Source organism: Microcebus murinus, chromosome 10, assembly GCF_040939455.1.
Source record: "Microcebus murinus isolate Inina chromosome 10, M.murinus_Inina_mat1.0, whole genome shotgun sequence".
Classification (NCBI taxonomy): Eukaryota; Metazoa; Chordata; class Mammalia; order Primates; family Cheirogaleidae; genus Microcebus; species Microcebus murinus.
The window spans coordinates 46,139,159-46,158,933 of record NC_134113.1 but is presented as its reverse complement, the minus strand read 5'-3'; the positions used below and the strand labels follow the sequence as shown (position 1 = coordinate 46,158,933).

At 41.4% G+C, this 19,775-nt stretch overlaps 1 protein-coding gene across 2 annotated transcripts in view; it reads right to left on the bottom strand.

Annotated features, from left to right (window-relative positions):
* CPM (carboxypeptidase M) overlaps positions 1–19,775 on the bottom strand; it is an 80,763-nt gene that overhangs the window by 19,818 nt on the left and 41,170 nt on the right. Inside the window, exon 3 of one of the 2 annotated variants that reach the window (XM_076007176.1) lies at positions 9,242–9,339. In XM_076007176.1, coding sequence (XP_075863291.1) covers positions 9,242–9,339 — 98 coding nt within the window. The remainder of the gene's footprint in view (positions 1–9,241; positions 9,340–19,775) is intronic. The other variant, XM_076007177.1, reaches the window with a different exon arrangement.

Sequence of the window (19,775 nt, the reverse complement as noted above, 5' to 3'; positions counted from 1 at the left end):
TTTATGAATTATATATTCATAGGTAGCCATAAAATTTAAAGTCCAATTATATTCAATTCTGACTTCAATTTTTTTCTATTCATTGTTTTCTTCTACTACATTGATTTTTGTTTTTACAGTTGTAATTGTCACTGGAAAAGGTCCTTACAAGCTAATATCCCAAAAGTCACACATGTCCCACACCTAGAATGTTCCAATTCTAAGATATAATACAAACTCAACCAGCTACTTACTGGCAGTCCTAATACCAGTGGGGGAGGAGCTGGGGACTTAACATTGTGAAAGGTGACTTTAAATGTGAAAAGGGTAACTGGTTTAAGGAGCTTTCTCAGAAGGAAGTTGAGGAGAAACTGGTAAAGAAAATGATAAGTATCTATCAGGCTTCCTCAAACTACTACGGCCCAAGGGCCACATCCGGGTGTTTTTGCCCGTTTGTTTTTTTACTTCAAAATAAGATATGGGCAGTGTGCATAGGAATTTGTTCATAGTTTTTTTTAAACTATAGTCTGGCCCTCCAATAGTCTGAGGGACAGTGAATTGGCCCCCTGTTTAAAAAGTTTGAGAACCCCTGATCTCAATGCTGGTAAGAGACCATAAGATGGTTGATTAAGGAAAAATCCTAGGCTAATCTGAGTCCTGAGTCAGAGGAGGAGAGATATCTGAATCCCCAGGTGATCCTAAATGTCAATTTCTCTCTTAACTATCCGAACCATACATTTTTTTTTTTTTTTTGACAGAGTTTCACTTTGTTTCCTGGCCTAGAGTGCCATGGTGTCAGCCTAGCTCACAGCAACCTCAAACTCCTGGATTCGAGCAATCCTTCTGCCTCAGCCTTCCAAGTAGCTGGTAATACAGGCATGCGCCACCATGCCCGGCTAATTTTTTTACATATTTTTAGTTGGCCAATTAATTTCTTTCTATTTTTTTTTTTTTAGTAGAGACAGGGTCTCACTCTTGCTCAGGCTGGTTTCGAACTCCTGACTTTAAGCGATCCATGTGCCTTGGCCTCCCAGAGTGCTAGGATTACAGGTGTGAGCCACCGCGCCTGCTCTGAACCATACATTCTTGAACATGCAAGAACTCAAGACATGAGCTGGCAATGAAATTCACCCAATGAAAACTAAAAGTAAAGAAGCCAAGATTAAGAGGCTAGGGTTCAGTTGGGATCCAGTTAGATACAGAAGTAGATTAAGCAACCATATTAGTTGTGTATAGAACCAAATATGAGAGTTAAGGTTTACCATTAACAGAGGGAGTGGAGGCTGTGGGAGAGGGAAGAAGACGAGGGAGGAATTCTCAAAGTGCCAATTTCTTTACTTTTCATAGCAAGGAGTCATAACAAACCATCAAAAGTTAAAATGTATATACTTAAAATGACTATGATCTCAATGTTTCTCATAATCTTTTTTCTTCACTTTAGAAACATCTTCTGATAATTTATTTTGAGAAAATATCAAGTTCACTGATTTAGTTTCACTTCAGTTTTATTCTTGTTAATAAATTCAAATAAAATTAAATTTTATACCTCTTACCTAAAGATAATATGTGACACACATTTTATTTTATATTCTTTTAATTCCTCTCCTTCTCTTACTATAAAAATATATGTCTAGAATGATGTCTGGCAAACAATGATGGCTATTTCTGGGAGTGAGTATTCTGAATAATTTTTATTTCCACTTATTTTCCTAGTATAACTTTTTCAATTAAAGAAAACCTATGTTGTTTTTACAAAAATAATAACTTCGGGGAAACAAGTGTGTAACCAAAATATTTTCTGTTTGTCTCAATATTCCACAACAGATCTCAAGCCCTTAACTGCAAGGGTAAATAAAATCTTGGAAATATGATCAAGAACAAACTAAGAGTCAGATAATTTAAAAAATGCTGAAGTAAACAGATGAAATTTCAAAGGGAGTTAAATAAAATCCTCTTTTCTTTTTGCTGCCTCTGTAACAGCAGATTTATGCTAAATACTATTCAAATTAATTCTTCCCAACCTTAATATAAATATCTCAAACACTCATTCATGTTTTATGTATATACTTCCCTTCATTTAAAATTAATTCTTTGAATAGGAAACCTTGGATTGCCAAAGGCTTAAAACATTTTTAAGAAGAATGTGGTCCAAACAGTCTACATTGGCTTAACTGGCCTCTTGTTTAGCACACTCACTTCCTTTTGTGTGGACTTAATGAAAGAATCCCTAATTAGAAGACTTAAAGGCCTGATGAACACACCAGCTTCTAGAGCCTTTCACTGATCATTCATCCAGTAGTTAAAATGGCAATTACCCAGAAAGCAGAAAATAAATTCTCCCTCAGTTTTAGCTCAATTCGGTCATGTTGGAATTTGCCAGATAGGTAAAAATGAGTGTTCTAACTCTTCAAAGAATGTTTATAAACAATAGAAAAAAAAATTTTTTTTTGAGACAGAGTCTCACTCTGTTGCCTGGGTTAGTCTAGCTCACACCAACCTCCAAATCCTGGGCTCAAGCGTCCTCCTGCCTCAGCCTCCCGAGTAGCTGGGACTACAGGCATGCGCCACCATGCCCAGCTAATTTACACACACACACACACACACACACACACACACACACACACACATATATACACATATATATATATATTATTTTTAGTTGTCCAGCCAATTTCTTTCTATTTTTAGTAGAGACATGGTCTCGCTCTTGCTCAGGCTGGTCTCAAACTCCTGAGCTCAAATGATCCTCTCGCCTAGGCCTCTGAGAGTGCTAGGATTACAGGCGTGAGCCACCACGCCCTGCCTAGAAAAAATTTTTGAAGGAACAATCCACAACAACAGTGTGTGTGTGTGTGTGTGTGTGTGCATGTGTGTGTGTGTGTGTGAGAGAGAGACACACACACACACACACACACACACACACACATTCAGTTATCCTAACGATAGCTGGGGTATGAAATAATAGATTGTAATGCAGCTTCTGGGGGAAAAATAAGTCTGCAGTTCTGGGGCTCCACAATGATGTGTTAACAGATTTAATTAATTTGTCTGACTGCCCAGCTAATCTTTCTTCTTCAAATATCAGCCTAAATATTACATTATCTAGCATACTTTCCCTGCCTCCAACGTCTGGAGTCAGTGGCCTGCCTTCGTGGTTCCATAACACTCCACACCTGTGCTATCTACCTGTGCATACACATTGCAATCACCTGACCTTGACCAGCTACTCCTCCTCCCCATTCCACCATCTGAGACTTGCAGGCAGGAATCCTAATAGCTTTCCTCTGTCTCCCTGTGTTCCTGCTACATATTGCTCAGCTCCTGGTATACCATACATTCAATAAATAATTGCTAATAAATTACTACTGGACAAATCCATTAAAAGGTTAAGATTATTTTTAGGAAGAACTTTCTGAAAACATGAGGACTTCAGGTGCTTTGTAAGGGGAAATGTACAAATGAGTTATTTTATTTGAAGGATTTTCAATACTGAAAATTGTGCTAACCATTGTGCTGATGTCAGGGACACAGATATCTGGTCACCCTGGCCCAGCCTCACCAAAAAGGGAGATGAAGAAAAAGGTAATTATTTTGGAAATTTAATACATGCTTAAAATGAATTAGACACTTCACTTGGAAAACAATTAGCTCTGTCTAAATCCAGAAAGGCAGAATTTAATTATCCAAAGCCATCCTGCATAAATGAGGACATTTTGCTGTCATCTGGGATACTGGTGGAAAAAGGAGCTTGGGAAGTGTCATTTGGAGGGACAAGCTTTAATTTTTTGATTTGTTCTAATGATAAATTTGGAGCCTTTATTGCATGTTGACTACACATCCCAGATTTTCCAGGACAGGCACAATTTCAGGTATTATGTCCCGTTGTCTGTGTAAACCATTAAACTACCCTCTAAATACAAACATTTAGACATACAAACCACATCTCATAAATTGCCTCATACTTAGAAGGTGTGTGAAAATCTTTTATCCTTTATCTTTTAAGTTGAAACATATGGTATACTTTATGTATCCTTTATGGAATAAAATAAACTATACACCGATGCTACCGAATGTAAAATTCTAAATGTGATATGGATTTTAAGAAGTCTAAACCCAAATAAACTATCATAGTAAAATTCACTGATGTTTAAGAAATGAAAGCTTTAAAAAAATTCCTAGCCAAAAAAAAAAATAAAAAACACCAGAATTGCAATTAAGTTAAATATATTAAATGCCTACTCCCATGTGCAGTATTTAAGATTTTGGGCCCTGATATCAAGGGAACCTGAGTTAGAACTCAGGCTCTGACCTGTACTTTGCCTGTTACTGTGTTAGCTTAAAACTCTAGGCACCTGATTCTTTAAGCACATAGCAATACCTCACTTCAGTATTTCCATTAGAGAGGAATTAGAGCTGCCTTACCAACCTAGTGTTTACCCAGGCAAAATAATTTTTTCTGCAAAATTTAAAAACTATCTGATACAAGACAGGCACAAAACAAAGAGTGGGGAGGGCTCAAGGAAGGAGCAAGGGGTGGAGATTCTCCCAGGCTTCTCTCCTGCATCCACAATTAGGTTGAGGATAGTAGATGTTCTTGATTCCACGGCATGGTCCCCGTTGTAAAACTCTGATTTTCAGATTATCAGCTGCAGTTTACTACAAAGCAAGTCAGTGGCAGTATGAGGTGACCAGGGAGGGTGAGGGAGACAAACATCCCACCCTCAAACAATCTGAGCAGTAAGGGAATGTGTCTATCAACCCCTTCAATTCAAAGAAACTGATTAGGCCGGGCGCGGTGGCTCACGCCTGTAATCCTAGCACTCTGGGAGGCCGAGGCGGGCGGATTGCTCGAGGTCAGGAGTTCGAAACCAGCCTGAGCAAGAGCGAGACCCCCATCTCTACTATAAATAGAAAGAAATTAATTGGCCAACTAATATATAGAGAAAAAATTAGCCGGGCATGGTGGCGCATGCCTGTAGTCGCAGCTACTCGGGAGGCTGAGGCAGGAGGATTACTTGAGCCCAGGAGTTAGAGGTTGCTATGAGCTAGGCTGACGCCATCCATGGCACTCACTCTAGCCTGGGCAACAAGCGAGACTCTGTCTCAAAAAAAAAAATAAAAATAAAAAAGAAACTGATAAAACTTTAGGTGAGTCAAGTGCTGCCAATTGAGAATTTGCATAAATTAAGCCTAGAATTGGGGCTTCTACAATTCAACATGCCAATGCATGTGCCTGGATGAACTAGAAAAACACCTACTAGCCTTATTAAAATGAGAAAGGGAGAACCTCAGAAATGTTGCTCCCATGCTGTTCTGAAAACAGCACAGGTGACAAAGACTCATCCTGAGTGCTTGGTCTGCAAGTGCTTGGTCTGCTAGCTCCCAGGTAATCCCACAGCAGTCAAGGAGATAAAGTGGGGAGTAGAAAGAAAAAAGGGACAGACAGGGGACTTGGAGATATTGATTCCAGTGTTGCTCTAAGAGCTTCTCGCGCGTTTACATGATCAATGAGCACAAGTCTTACCAAATGGTGCTGGAACAACTGGGTATCCATCCAAACAAAACTATTTTGAGACAGATCATAGATCTATACATAACAAGTAAAACAATAGAACAGAAACTCCAAAGATAAGGAGACAGAGGAAGGGCCTCCACAGCTGGGTGAGGCTCAGGGCCCAGGCTCCGGGGTTCAGAGAGCTGACAGTCAAAGACAGACCTGGACTCCCTTCTCGGTACATGGGACTGATAAATGTGCCTTCTGCAGAGGGGATCAAAAGAAACAGTGCCCACAAAGCACTTAGTATAGTGCTGGCTCAATAAATGTTAGCTATTGTGATTATTTTCTCATAAAACACTGTATAGAAGGTACTTAGCTTGACTCACGTGGCATGGTGAGTCAGTGTCATAAAAGGATGTGAGCCAATGGCAACGTCACTGAAAACAACAATAATGTATATGATGTGGGCCTTGCCCCAGCAGAACAATCTGACCTTTGTAAAAATAAGAGAATACATGAAATTCATACAAAATAAGGAGTGGGTTTAACTTCACTTCTTTTGCAACAACACATGCCTGCAAATGGGCCGTTTTAAGTTGATTTTGCTACACATTTGCTTTTTGCATTCCTGAATGTAGTCACGCTAATTAGCCTAGACTCTCAACATCAAATTAGCTTATCTTCACAACTTCTGAGATGTGTATTAACCAAAAATGTTTCACCCACATCAGCAAACCTTTTAGACCTAACTTCCAGTCTGAAGGAAAGAGAGTGACTAGAGGCACAAGCTCAATGATACTTAGGAAGAGAACAAAAAATGCAGAACAAGGGACATTCTGCAGGACAATGGATTGGGTCTCTTTATTAAGTTGAGTATCATGAAAAGATATTTTAAAAGCTAGATTAAAACAGAGCCAAAGGATCCAATGTATCGACCAAATGCATGGTTGTGGACTGAATCCTAATTTGGATAATTTTAGGCACATTTTGGGGACAGTTTGAGGACGATTGAGATAACCAGAGAGTGGAAGATAAGATACTGACAGGATAAACATTCATTGACACAAAAAGGTAGCTGGCATTAACTTTACAGATGTTACAAATATCAAAATAGCACAGTCTCATTTGGTAAAAGTACACACACACAGACATCTGGAAGGAGAAATAACAAGGAATTAACAGTACTAACTTTGGGAAGGTCAGTATATAATGTTCTCTTTCTTTGTTTACATTTTTTTCTGTTTATATTTTTTCTGTTATTATTACAAAATAAACATATGTTGTAAAAATTTCAAAACATGTAATTTTTAATTTAAAAAAGGGCCCAATTCTTAAAAAAAAAAAGCATGAAGAGGTGAAATAAAAATATAAGGGGGGAAATGGCAGGTATCAGCACCAGCACTGGGCCTCCTGATGCTGCGGTGCTCACTGTCATCTGGCCATGGCACTCAGTGGAGGAAACACACACCAGCGGGGTGGGTCACCGGGAGAGAGGAAATGCTTCAAGAAAAGTGTGGTCAGGCCGGGAGTGGTGGCTCACGCCTGCAGTCCCAGCTACTCTGGAGGCTGAGGCAGGAGGATTGCTTGAGCCCAGAAGTCTGAGACCAGCCTGGGCAACACAGTGAGACCTGTCTCTAAAATATATATATAAACTATATATATATATATATAGTTTATAGTTTATGTATATATATATGTATATATGTATATGGTGCATTCAATTCAAATCTGTCCGCCACGAGGTCCATAAACTCCTATAAGATCCAGAGACCCTGAGGTCTGAGGTCAAGTTCATACAGAATAGCAAGGAGTACATTCAAAAAAGCTTAACCACTGCCCTAAAATGTTATCTGTGTCGCTTTTTAATAGTGGGTTCTTGAAAATGCTTTCAATTTCAAAACATGTCAGGGAGGAACAAGGTGGTGGCTAGACCCTGTGCCCAGAATGACATCTCTGCTCCTAGGTTAGGCTATCACTTTCTCCAGCTGGTAATGGCACTGGGTGTGCAGAATATTCAAGATCTTAAATTCAGAATAATAAATTTCTTAATAGGCTCATAAAGCCCCCAGACAGTGCCACCATCTGGGACATATAAGAGGGTAACCGTGCTTCACCCCAAAATACACTGGGACTTTTCCCCCTGCCTAGTCTCAGTCCTCAGCATTCCTTAAGAATCAGAGTGCAGTAGACAGCCTGATTTGGTGGGATACACTGACTACCCAGAGATCAAGGCACAAGAAATCGGGGGAAGTGCACGGAAAGAATAAGCAAATTTGTGCGTAGGTGAGGGAAAGGATTCTGGGCTTATCTTTGGAAGTTTCAATTCTGAGGACTAATTTCTGAGTAGCAGGCTGCAACCTCTGAAATGCCAGGAATTCAATAAATACACTACTGAAGACAATGAATGCCATATGTTTCTTGTTAAAAATGGATTCCAAGGGACCTTGATCAATAGACTAGATAGCAAAAGGGAAAGGAAGTCTGGGCTGCTATAACAGTTGTTTTATTAAAAGCAACTTTGGTCAGATTCCCAGCAATGTAGTCTTTTAAAGAAACAGCCCATTAAGCTCAAAAAGTCACAGATTGAATTTCCACCCACCCCATAATCGCATTCAAAGACCTATTTCTTTCTTAGAGGCAGGTGCTTGCGTCTCAGCTCAGGCTGCAAGAAGTACCCTGTCTACAGGACAGGTTGGGCAGCATGCCCAGCAAGGGCAGGCTATGTGTCATGAAGGGTGGATCCGGTTCCTACAGAGCCTGAGTCTGGGGAGGGCTAAGGCAGAACAGGAAGCTCGGCCTTGATCAGAGCATGCCACCCACGCTATTGCAAATCCGAAAGTGTTTTAACAAGTCAGCAGGTTACACTTATGGGAGTATGCATTTACCTTGAAATTCCTTAAAGTTAAGTGTGTTTCATAGGGTATTACCCATATTCCTATGCAAACTTTCCTTTCTGTATGGCTGGGAGCTATTTGGTTGCCCAGTTGTATGGAGTCCTGATAAACTGAAAATGCTGCAGTTGTCATGTCCTTAAAATATTCTGAGGAAGCAAGGTGAGAAATAGAGGTGAACATCTTCACCTGCCTGGCAAGAATAGTTGGGTAGGGAAGACTGGAAAAGGATACTTCACAGAACATAAAATAAAAATAGAGTTTATCTCTGCTAAGGTGGAAAAGAGGCAAGATACTGCAATCAATTTAAGAGTGTCTGTTAAATTGTGTCTGTCTCTCATCATGGGTATGAGAACCCTAAGTGTGATTGTCTAAACTGGAGCATTGAAAACATTGAGTATGGGATTAAGAGAGAATGACAAAAGCATTCAAAAAAGCCAGATAGGAGGAGTTTGGACAGCTCTTTGGGATCTCCTGATTGTTTTGAGATCAAATATAATATAGCTCTTTTGCTGGGTCACCTTCCTGCTGACCAGGAGGTAGGAAAAACCAACCTAGGAAGGAATGCAAAGATTGGCCGGCAGGGGTTCAGAGCTGGAGTCCTGTAGTTCTTCCAGCCCCAAGTACAAAAAGAGCTCAAGTTATTCTCACAGGGCACTGGGCACACAACCAAATGGCCATGATGGTTGCTGGACCTTCATTTCTTAAATTCTCTTAGAAGGCCTTCCAGGAAGGCCTTTCGGGGCCTTGCTTCTTTGCTGCCATGTATGCTGAAGGCTTCTCTGTGCTTCCTCGTTAGCATTTACACAGAACTCAAGAGACCTGAGGGGCAGCTTCTCTGGTGACACTTCAGAAATGCAAGCCACATACGTACCTCATCTCCATGCATATTTGCCACGTATTTGAACTCCGGAATCCCGACTCTGTGTGTCTTTGGAAATCGCCCCACAACAAGAACCCATAGGTTTCTACCTTTACAGGAAAGAAAAAGATAAAAAAAGAAGTTATCTTTTTTTAAAAATCCCTTACAGACATATCGCAGTAAGTTATCTTTTAAAATGACAAATGAACTCTGGGTGAATGAGAATAGGAAATAAACGATGCTGTTTTAACGTTTCATGGTGACTTAAATTCATGTGATTAACACTCCCGTGACTAAAATGTTCCTCATTCACTGCTAGAATTTAAGGAAACCCTTTCAATTAAGCAGAAATATTTAACTTCTTATTTTAGAATGTGATTTTTTTAAAATTGAAGACTTACTAGGTGATAGATCTTATTCTTCCAAAACGTGTATATGCTTTGCGCTGAGATCCTACAGCCTCATAGAAATGATGTTGCTAATTCACACAATTATACAAAATTAAGTTATAGTTGATGGTTGACTGGGAGGGTTTCCTAACTTGCAGTGCAAGGAAAGTGAAAAAAGCAATAGCAATAAAACATGTAACTCAGAAGGGAGATTATTTTTAAAGTAAGAAATCCTGAATCTTGTATTTAAATGCAGATATGACATAGCCCCTTTGCAGCTTCCTTCATGTGCCTGAGTCCCGTCAAGCAAACTGGGAACCACAATCCATCCTAATAATGCAAGGAAAACTTCTAAGTCCTAGCTCTGCCACAGACGGTGTGATTTAGGTGAGAAAGGGCAGTGTCTAAAGATCACTGAGGATGTGCTTTATGCGGATTAAATAGGTGCTGGTCTGGTTCACGTAATCTCAAGTAATCCCTTGTCATGATCCACTGAAACGGATTATTAACCAAGCTTTACAAATGAGAAAACTGATCTTTAAAAATGTTAAATAAACTGCTTATGACCACACAACCAGTAAGAAGCTGTGATTTGAGCCCCAGAGCCAAGAATTGAACCCTAGTCTATTTAACTTCAATTTTGGTGTTCCTCCCACTAAAAATATCTGCCTGTCTCTCAAAAGGCTTCGTTTCCTAAGCAGTAAAAATGAAGTCCCTTTCAATTCTAATTGGCACTTTTGGGGGGTAATTTTGTTTTTTTTTTGTCTTGTTTTGTTTTTTTATGTTGTCCAGGCTGGATTCGCATTCCTGGGCTCAAGTAATCCTCCTGCCTCAGCCTGGCACTTTTAATATAGTTTAAAATTAGAGACTAAGGTGTGTTTGATATCTATCATGTACATACAAAGTTCAAATATCTGTGATAACTAAGACTTCTGTGGAATTTAAGAGCCCAGGAAAGGAATTTAACAGCAACTAATGGGCTAATATTGAGCAGATTTCTGCAGAATTTCAGATCTAGCTCCTTAAATCAGGCTGGGGATCTTTCAGTTGCCATGAGGGACCCAGGGAGAAGCAGATGTGGGACTTGTCTTTTCCAACATTTATTTATAATTTACTGTAACAATATTTTAGGGAAATTTGTTATGATAGGGTGATGCATTAAATTCAGTAACTGCAGGAATTCTCAGAAAATACCCACAAAATGCAGTTTGTGTGATGGATGCCCCTGGTCAGTGCAGAATTCTCAGTCATTCATACATCCATTTATTGACTACTATGATGGACAGGCATTGACCTGGATCAGACTGTACAAACATGTCACATACTCTGCTCAGTGAATTCCTAATCTAGTGGAGAATAGTAACACGGAAACACGTAATCACAGTGGAGTGTGACATATCACAGATAAGTGTTAAGAGTGCAGTTGTGAGTGCAGAATAAAAGAAGAAATGGTTGATTTTTTCCAAGGAGGAAGATCATGAAAAGCTTCATGGATGTAGGGTTTTTATATAATAGATGAACTTGTGAACAGGGTTCTGAAGCATGATTCCGAGTTTGCCATGTAGACAAGTACCCTCTAGCTGCTGGTACCTTACAGGAGCATTTGATTAGCCAGAACCCTCCATCTCCCAATGTTATCAATTCTTTGTCTTCTGGAGCTTCACTTCTATACAGTTAACGTTTTCATGTGACACAAGGAACTTTTCACAAGTAAGCTGTTAAACCCAGCTTTTTAGGTTTGCTTCTGGGGAATTCTTTTCTATAACTATAAATGCTTTTAAAGCTAGAATAATCACAGATTTGTACAGAATATGGTCTAGTCCCCTCGCATGCAAGGAAAAAGTTTAATATCTTCTCAATATTTACCAATTGTTATTTACAACTCTGCATCTGCAACAGCTGGCCTGTTACATAAAGGATAGTGTAAGACGACAAACACCTGACTTGCTATGGATAGCCAATATTTTTTAGTTTAAGGATGGTGGGAAATCAAACTGATAAAATCTAAGGGAATAAGTACTTTGATGGATAACTCAATCTCAATTCTGGCATGAATGGCCCCTAAGTGAACTGCAAGATGAGAAATTTACCTTGCATGACCTCAAAGGCACAAAGTCTGAGAATGAAAACCAACCAATAGGTCTGAAGAACACACACAATCCTTTTGGAATGACAAGCCTCTTGAAGAGTTTTAACCACCCTCTCCAGCTAACACGGCTATCTCTGGCCTAGACCAGAGTAAATGCACAAAGGACAAACTATTTACTTTTCACAACATGATTGTCAAGGTAAGAGTAATTTAAACAAGCTTTTTTTTTTTTTCTATCAAGGTGGGAAAGACTACCTTTATTCTCAAAAGTTCTTGTTAATAACAGGTGTGCTAAAGAGTTCTGAAGTGCTCAGCTTCTCCCTTTCATACAAAGTGAACGAAATTTGGTTTCTAGATATCTCAGTATCTGCATTTAGCAACACACGTAGGGTTTGACACAAATCTGGGGTCTCTGATATGGGTACTCAACTGGGTTTGTTTGAAGGATCAGGAAAAGTTTTACAATTTAGAAGGATTCACTAAGATCTATAAGACAAGAAAACAGACAAGTGCTACAAAGTACTATAGGAGTTCAGGAGAAAGTAGGAGGAGAAGGTTGGAAAATCAAGTATAACTTCAATAGGTAAAAATGGGAGAAGTGTGGCCGGGCGCGGTGGCTCACGCCTGTAACCCTAGCACTCTAGAAGGCCGAGGCAGGTGGATTGCTTGAGCTCAGGAGTTCAAGACCAGCCTAAGCAAGAGTGAGACCCCGTCTCTACTAAAAAATAAAAAAAGAAAGAAAGAAATTAGCTGGACAACTAAAAATATATAGAAAAAATTAGCCAGGCATGGTGGCACATGCCTGTAGTCCCAGCTACTCAGGAGGCTGAGGCAGTAGGATTGCTTGAGCCCAGGAGTTTGAGGTTGCTGTGAGCTAGGCTGACATCATGGCACTCACTCTAGCCTGGGCAACAGAGTGAGACTCTGTCTCAAAAAAAAAAAAAAAAAAAAATTGGGAGAAGTGTCTTTTCCACAAAAGAATCACCGGGGATCCCCATAAAAATGCCAGTTCCTGAGCCCCAGCCTCCATCCCCTAAGTCCAACTCTAGAGGTTAAGCTTGAAACCAGCATTTAACAAGCTCCTTTGGTGATTGTGAGGCTTGTAAAGTTTGAAAGTCACTGAGACTGAGGTAGTGAATGTCCAGACAGATTTGGGAGGTAGTCGGTCTTCATATATAAAGCCATCTCATTTTACATATAATCCTGAACATGTTCCTATGTTGAGAAATATACTTCTACTATACTGTTTTATTTTATTTATTTATTTATTTATTTATTTATTTATCTATTTATTTATTTTTAGGCACAGTCTCACTTTGTTGCCCAGGCTAGCGTGAGTGCCATGGCATCAGCCTAGCTCACAGCAACCTCAAACTCCTGGGCTCAAGTGATCTTCCTGCCTCAGCCTCCTGAGTAGCTGGGACTACAGGCATGTGCCACCATGCCCAGCTAATTTTTTCTATATATATTTTTAGTTGTCCAGCTAATTTCTTTCTATTTTTTTTTTAGTAGAGACAGGGGTCTTGCTCTTGTTCAGGCTGGTCCAATCCTCCCGCCTCAGCCTCCCAAAGTGTTAGGATTACAGGTGTCAGCCACCATGCCTGGCCCTTACTATACTGCTTTAAATGGCTGATTAATATTTTATTATATGAATATGCTACCACTTATTCAACCAATTATCTGTTGTTAGGTGTCCAACAATAAGTAAATTTTTGTAAATTCCAGCATATCCACAAAAATTATGTACAGAATTTATAGCACTAAAAGTATTTTATAAAAGCCAGGCATGATGGTGGACACCTATAGCCTCAGCTACTCCAGGGTTGATGCAGGAGGATCGCTTGAACCCAGGAGTTTAGGCTGTAATGTGCCATGATCACACCTGCAACTGGTCACTGCTCTCCAGTCTGGACAACATAATGAGACCCAACCTCTAAAATAAAAAATTATACTATGTGCCAGGCACTATGCTAAGTACTTTATGTTACTGGATCTTCACAATACCTCTATGTGATGGATGCTATCCATAATTTTTAGTCGAGGAAACTGAATTAAGTGGCAGAGCCAGGGTTCAAACATAGGTCTGTCTGATTCTAAAATTTGTGCTCTTCTATGGACCTGAGGCTGCTTCAATCTCCCTGAAAGTACTACATAGGCCAAAGCCAACCTCATTCTGGGGAAAAAGTTCCAGGCAGTTCTTTCAGCAACACGTTGCTATGGTTTGCACCTGCAAGATACAGCCTGCTACCTGGCTGTGACTGATTGATCCAGGGCAAGACAACTGAATCGAAGGCCACCTTCTAGGGACATTCCATTCTGGGTGTTGACATAACAAATTCGTCAGATTATGTCTACATTGAGAGTTCAGTAGGACATGCCCAGAGAGAAGAAGAGACCCTGGGTGGCCCAGTTACTGGAGCAGAGCTGCAAGATGATGAAGCACGTTCCAGTTTCTCATGAAGCTTGTTGTATGTATGGTCTGATGCATAAAGTTCTGGTATCCAGAGTAATGGATCAGCTGCCGGTTTCCTGGACTGGCACATTTCTCCGTGTATCCTTACAAGACACTTTGACCTAAGTCAAAGCTTGTGACAGCTTGCACAAGGCCCTGAGTTTCAGTGTTCTCACCCATGAGTGGCAATAATAGCCTGACTGGCATGGCTGTTTCACAAGGCTGCCCTGCAGTGGTTCATAAACACTGTCAGTTCCTTTTCCCTTCCCTATGAATGATCTGCAGGTATGACAGCCATTTCACTTAAGCTACACATAATCTTATCACATGTAGCACACAAAGCCCTACATTAAATAATGGATGAGTCCAGAGAAGAGTTGAAAATCACATTGTTTAGGTCAGTTTAAACAGTCACCAAAGTTCACACACCCTCTGGATTTGAAGGAGAGGAAAATAGGTCCCTGGCTAAGTGGTTCATGACAAAAATAAAACAAATGGACAGTAACAAACAAAATTGGGACAAAAAGCATGGACGAAGTTTCCAGATTGGCTATGCTTACATTGTATCATTCACAGCTTGAAGCATTTTAAGTGTATTTGTTCATTCAACCCTAATAACCATAAGCGGTAGGTATAATATCATTCTTTCACGAAAAAGAAAACTGTCTTCACTAACCGAATGAGGCAGTGGTCCTCAAAATGTGGACCAACAGCATCAGCATCACCTGGGAACTTGCTAGAAATGTACAGTCTCTGGCCCACCTCAGGTACACTGAAGAGACATGGGGACAGGGGACAAGCAAGCTGTGTTTTAAAAGTTTCCCAGGTGATTCATTTGCAATGGAAGTTCAAGAAGCACTGTACCAAGGGACAGGGCTGGGCAGTCTTCCCCAAGAGTCTGTGCTCTGTTCTTAGCCACTATGCCGCACTGCTTGTCACCAAAGAGATGGAAAATTCCAAACGAAAAAAAATCGAACTGTGAACCTCTGAGCCAAGCTTGCTGTGTACCCACTTCTGCTGCTGAGATTATTTTCTTTCTCTGCGGAGAACTGGATGGAAGGAGAAAGTCGGGCACAATGAGGGTGGTTTAAGAAGTTGTAGGTATTGATTGCTCTCTTGGTTTTGTTTGATCAGCTGCTATGCCCCCATATTTGCTCTCCACGTAAGGACTACAGGTGAGCCTTGAGGACTCTCCTGAAAGCTGTGGGATCTGGAGTGGCTGTCCTTCTGGGATCTGGCTATTGAGTGTTCTCCCTTTAGTAAGTTTGAATACTAGTAAATAAACAGCGGGCTAAGCAAGCGGGGTGGCTGGAGTAGCAACGGAAGGAAAGGCGGACAGAATCCACCTGCTCTGCACATACCCTGTCTCTGAGCCACAATTCATGCACACGCCCTTGTTTGTGGCAAGCCCTGTAGCATGCACTGTGGGTTCTGTTCTGAGCTGTGGGCTTAGGGCCAGGCCGCAGGAACACCCAGCCCATCTGTTTCCGAACTTGTGAAGCAGAGAGCTCCTGCAGATGTGATGACCCGCCGGCCAGCCACGAGATTCCAGTGACGTTTAACTGCCATGTCCTCTGCAGTGGGCTGGGGATTGCTGACTGTGTTTATGGACGTGGGAACTTGTCAAGGAAGGAGCTCAGGATTCCGAAAGCAGTCAGGTGTCCAGGCCAGGTCAGTGCTGTGTGACAAGAGCAAGTGCTCTGACCTGAAGCTACCAGATGGGGCCTGAGCTGTTTCTTTTGCCTCGAGCAATTCTAAATTCTACTTAGAGCCTCGAGTTTTGTAGCTCAGTGTAACACGGGGCTGAGGGGAAGCCAGGAGGCATCGCCATCGCAGAACTTCATGCCGTAGGCAGGTGTCTGACCCCAGCTTCCACTGCACTGGGATTTCCCACAGCACGGAGATCCTGGAGTGGGGCCTAAGATGGGGCCACTGCTGTGTGAGCGTGACCCTGGGCCCTGCAGAGGTTGTGGGACTCAGCAGTCCCCAGTGCCCTGCACTTTTCTACCTGGCCTGCAGACAAGCAGCAGATCCCAGCGGCCACCTTTTCTGGGCCCAGAAATCCCGGGTCTTCTAACAGACGGCCAGGACAAGGAAGCTTTCCTTAGCTGAGGGCTGCACCTGGGACTGCCTGAGTGCACCAGTCTTCACAGGTGTCTGTCTTGTCATCCAGCCACCCCCTGGCTGTACCACCACCGCTGCTACCAAATACTAATCTCTAATCCAGTGCAAGTGTTCTTCACACATTCCCCACTCTTTGAGAGTGTATATTCATTTACTTATATCATGTCTGTCCCAACTAGAACAGACCCACACAGGCACTGTCTGCAGTGGTCGCCATTTTGTTCGGTTTTCCTGTTGTGTCCATTGCCAATCTACGGTACCTGGCACATAGTAGGCGTTCAATGACTATCTACTGTAACATTTCCAAAATTAGTGGTGCATCTCCGGGATTGCTTTTTCTTGGTAAATATTGGCACAGCACACCCAAATTCGTCCACCTGGCTTTCAGGGTCCTCCATCACCCGCCCTCCACCTGCATCACCTACTATCCGCTGGCACAAATGCTCCCACAGGCGGACGTCTGGCTCCTCCCTGTGCCCTGGGTACCCTAGGTGCAGCCACATCTTTATTTGTGCTGTTCTCAGCCTCAAATGGCCTCACTAGGCTTTCTGCCTTTTCATATCCTAGGAATTCCACAAAACCAAATTCTTAAGAAGTTTCCCCAGACTATTCGACTCACCCAAATCTCTCTCCCTTCAGAATGTTTCTATAAAATGGCATCACTAGATTTGTCATGGCAAAACATTCTGCCTTTTGGTTAGTCTTCTAAGGATTTCATGTGGCCAAGTCTTGCTTTCTTAACGATGTTGAGCATTGCCTGGGCTTTCACATTTTTCTTTTGCTCCCTTATTGTGCCCACCATGATTAATCATGGCCATCCCTGAAGTCTTAGGTCACCTTCTTAGTAAAGACCTCTGTGTGGGTTGTACTGCTGGTGGCCCGACATTCAATGCCCTCTGGAACTCAGGCAAGTCATGTGACTTGCTCTGGACAGTAAAATGTGGGGAGAAATGACGTGTATCACTTCCGGGCAGAGCTTTAGGAGCCAATGCATGGTTTGCGATCTCTTTCCTTCTGACACAAGACAAGCAATGCTTTGACTGAGGGTGCTCTGGCGACTTGGGTGTTGGATGGGAGATGACAGGGAGCAGAGTTGCAGCCAACTGATAACGGATATGTGACATAAGTGAGATTTAAATTTTGCTATTATAAACCGTTGGGATTTGGGTGGGGGTGTCTTTTATTTCTGCAGTATAGTGTAGCCTATCCTATCTGACATACCACCTATATGCAACCCAAACCAAATTGGTCTTTCCCTCCACTGAATATTCATTATACCTATTGCTGGTATCAGTGCCTTTTCAGACAGGGGTTCCCAGAACCATAAGATTTTGTGGAGCTGACCCAGAAGTGAAGCAAGTTTAGAAACTGTTTTAAAGCTACTTACCTGGCATAAGTAAGTACACAAGCCTCTGTTACACAAGCCTCTGTTAATATAATATGTATGGCTTACTGCTCAGTCTGAATTATCAACTTCTAAACATGTTGTTTTGTTTTTATAGCACCAGAAGGTGTCGTGCATATTAACAGTTTCTGTTGCTTGATAGTGGACAGCCAATAAATCAATATTATTTCAAGGTGCTGAAAACACTATATTAGAAAAGAATTCCATAGGAAGACATCACTAGTGAAGCCTACCTCTTGGAATTATTTCCTAGGTAATCTTATTATATTTGCCTGTACCACCAAATACTATTTGCATGTGGACAGACATGATTCCAGAGCTGAAGGCATGCTTTAAATTCTAGTAGTGCAAAGTTGGGCATAAATAGAGAAAACAGGACAACAGAAAGACCTAAATCATTGCCATGTGGTAAGTAAAGGGGCAATCTCAAGCAAGGTGAGCAGAGGAGGCTCTTGTAGGATGTACTGAAATACAGCTGTAGACAAAATGGTAGTCGGTAACTTAACTCAAGCCTGCTGACAACATTAGGAAGCAGGAGCTGGATAGCAAAGATGTTGGCTAAACCCCACATATGATACCAAGCTGAAAGCAGCAGTCAGCAGGGTGGCCTGCAACTGCAGCCCAGATGGGTTCAATGCAGCTGCCCAATGTGATGAGATGCACTTGTAAATCCTGGTATAAATTTAGAAGAAAATCAGACACAACTTCATTGTGTAAGCGACTCTCCTGTACAAAGGCTTAGTCTTTTATTTTCTCATTTATTCATTCAACAAATATTTGTAGAATGCCTATCCTGAGCCTGGCATTTAGTCAATTGAAACAAATGTCAGTCACTAACTGATTCTACTGTCCTGATTTTCTATTTTGACATCACTTTCATCATGTGAAAAAGCAAAGTCCAAATGAAGCATACTGTTTGGTAAACTTCCCATTGTTGGGGGGATTAACCAAGTGTGAACTGGATCCAATGGCTCCACTGCTTTTCCTGCAATGGGTCCCCACAGCATCGAGACAGAACCCAAGCCCTTCGGTGTGGTGTGCCAGACCTCTTGGTATCTGTCCCCTTCCTGCTGTGGGGGTTTCCCACTCCAATCCCATACACCAGGCTCTAGCTATTCTTCATTACACCTAGTTCCCAAAGGAGTTAACTATCTGCCTTGACACTTTTTATTCTTCCTTCTGCATGTATAGTCCTTAGCCTACCTGGTCAATGTGCCAACTTCCACTTGCCTTTTCAAGCCTCAGCTAAAAGCTTCCTCAAGTCCAACACCCTTCTCACCTTCTCCTGCTCAGCCCCATCCCTCACCAGCCTGAGTAGAACGTTCCTTTTGAACTCTCATAGTACCTCCTACCACTTATTGAAACCACTGGTTTTCCTGCACGTCAGGGATTGTGTGTCCACGAGCTTGCAGAATGTAGTGCGGTGCCTGGCACACACACATAGCGGATGATGGATAAATGTTAGTAAACAAACCTGAGGAAGTCCAACTGAAGCCTAAGTCACCTCTAGTCCAGAGATTAGATAGAACTGTTTCCCAGTATTGATGGAAACGTCTACAGCTAGTCTATGAAGTGCCATTTTGGGTGGGCTCTGGAAAGAACTCAATTTTCTAGATCAAATCCAGAGTAGATGGACCTTCTTGGAGAATTCCCATATAAGAAAGAACAGAGATCCACACCAAATATCTGGCTTTGAGATCTAAACTCTTCCAATATCTTCAGGAGATGGGGTTTCATTTGCTTATGTATTTGTCCCCATGACACTAATGTTTTGATATTATACCCAAGAAATGTAGACACTAGGTTCCATTTAATTTCTTCCTGAGATGAGGAGATAAATGAGGAGGTTCAGGATTTTTAATTTCTCTAAATTAGGCACAGCTCTTAATTTTTAAAAGGAGAGGAAAAATATAAAGATGCATTGGGTTGAAATAATTTTTTTTCTTTTTTGATTTCAAGACAGCTAAGACTCCCAGAGAAACAAGGCAGCTCATCTCATTAATCAACAACCATCAACAAAAACAGGAAGATCATAGGCAATGCCTCTGCCTTCCTCCTCCTCTTACAACCCCACCTTCTCTGTTCTT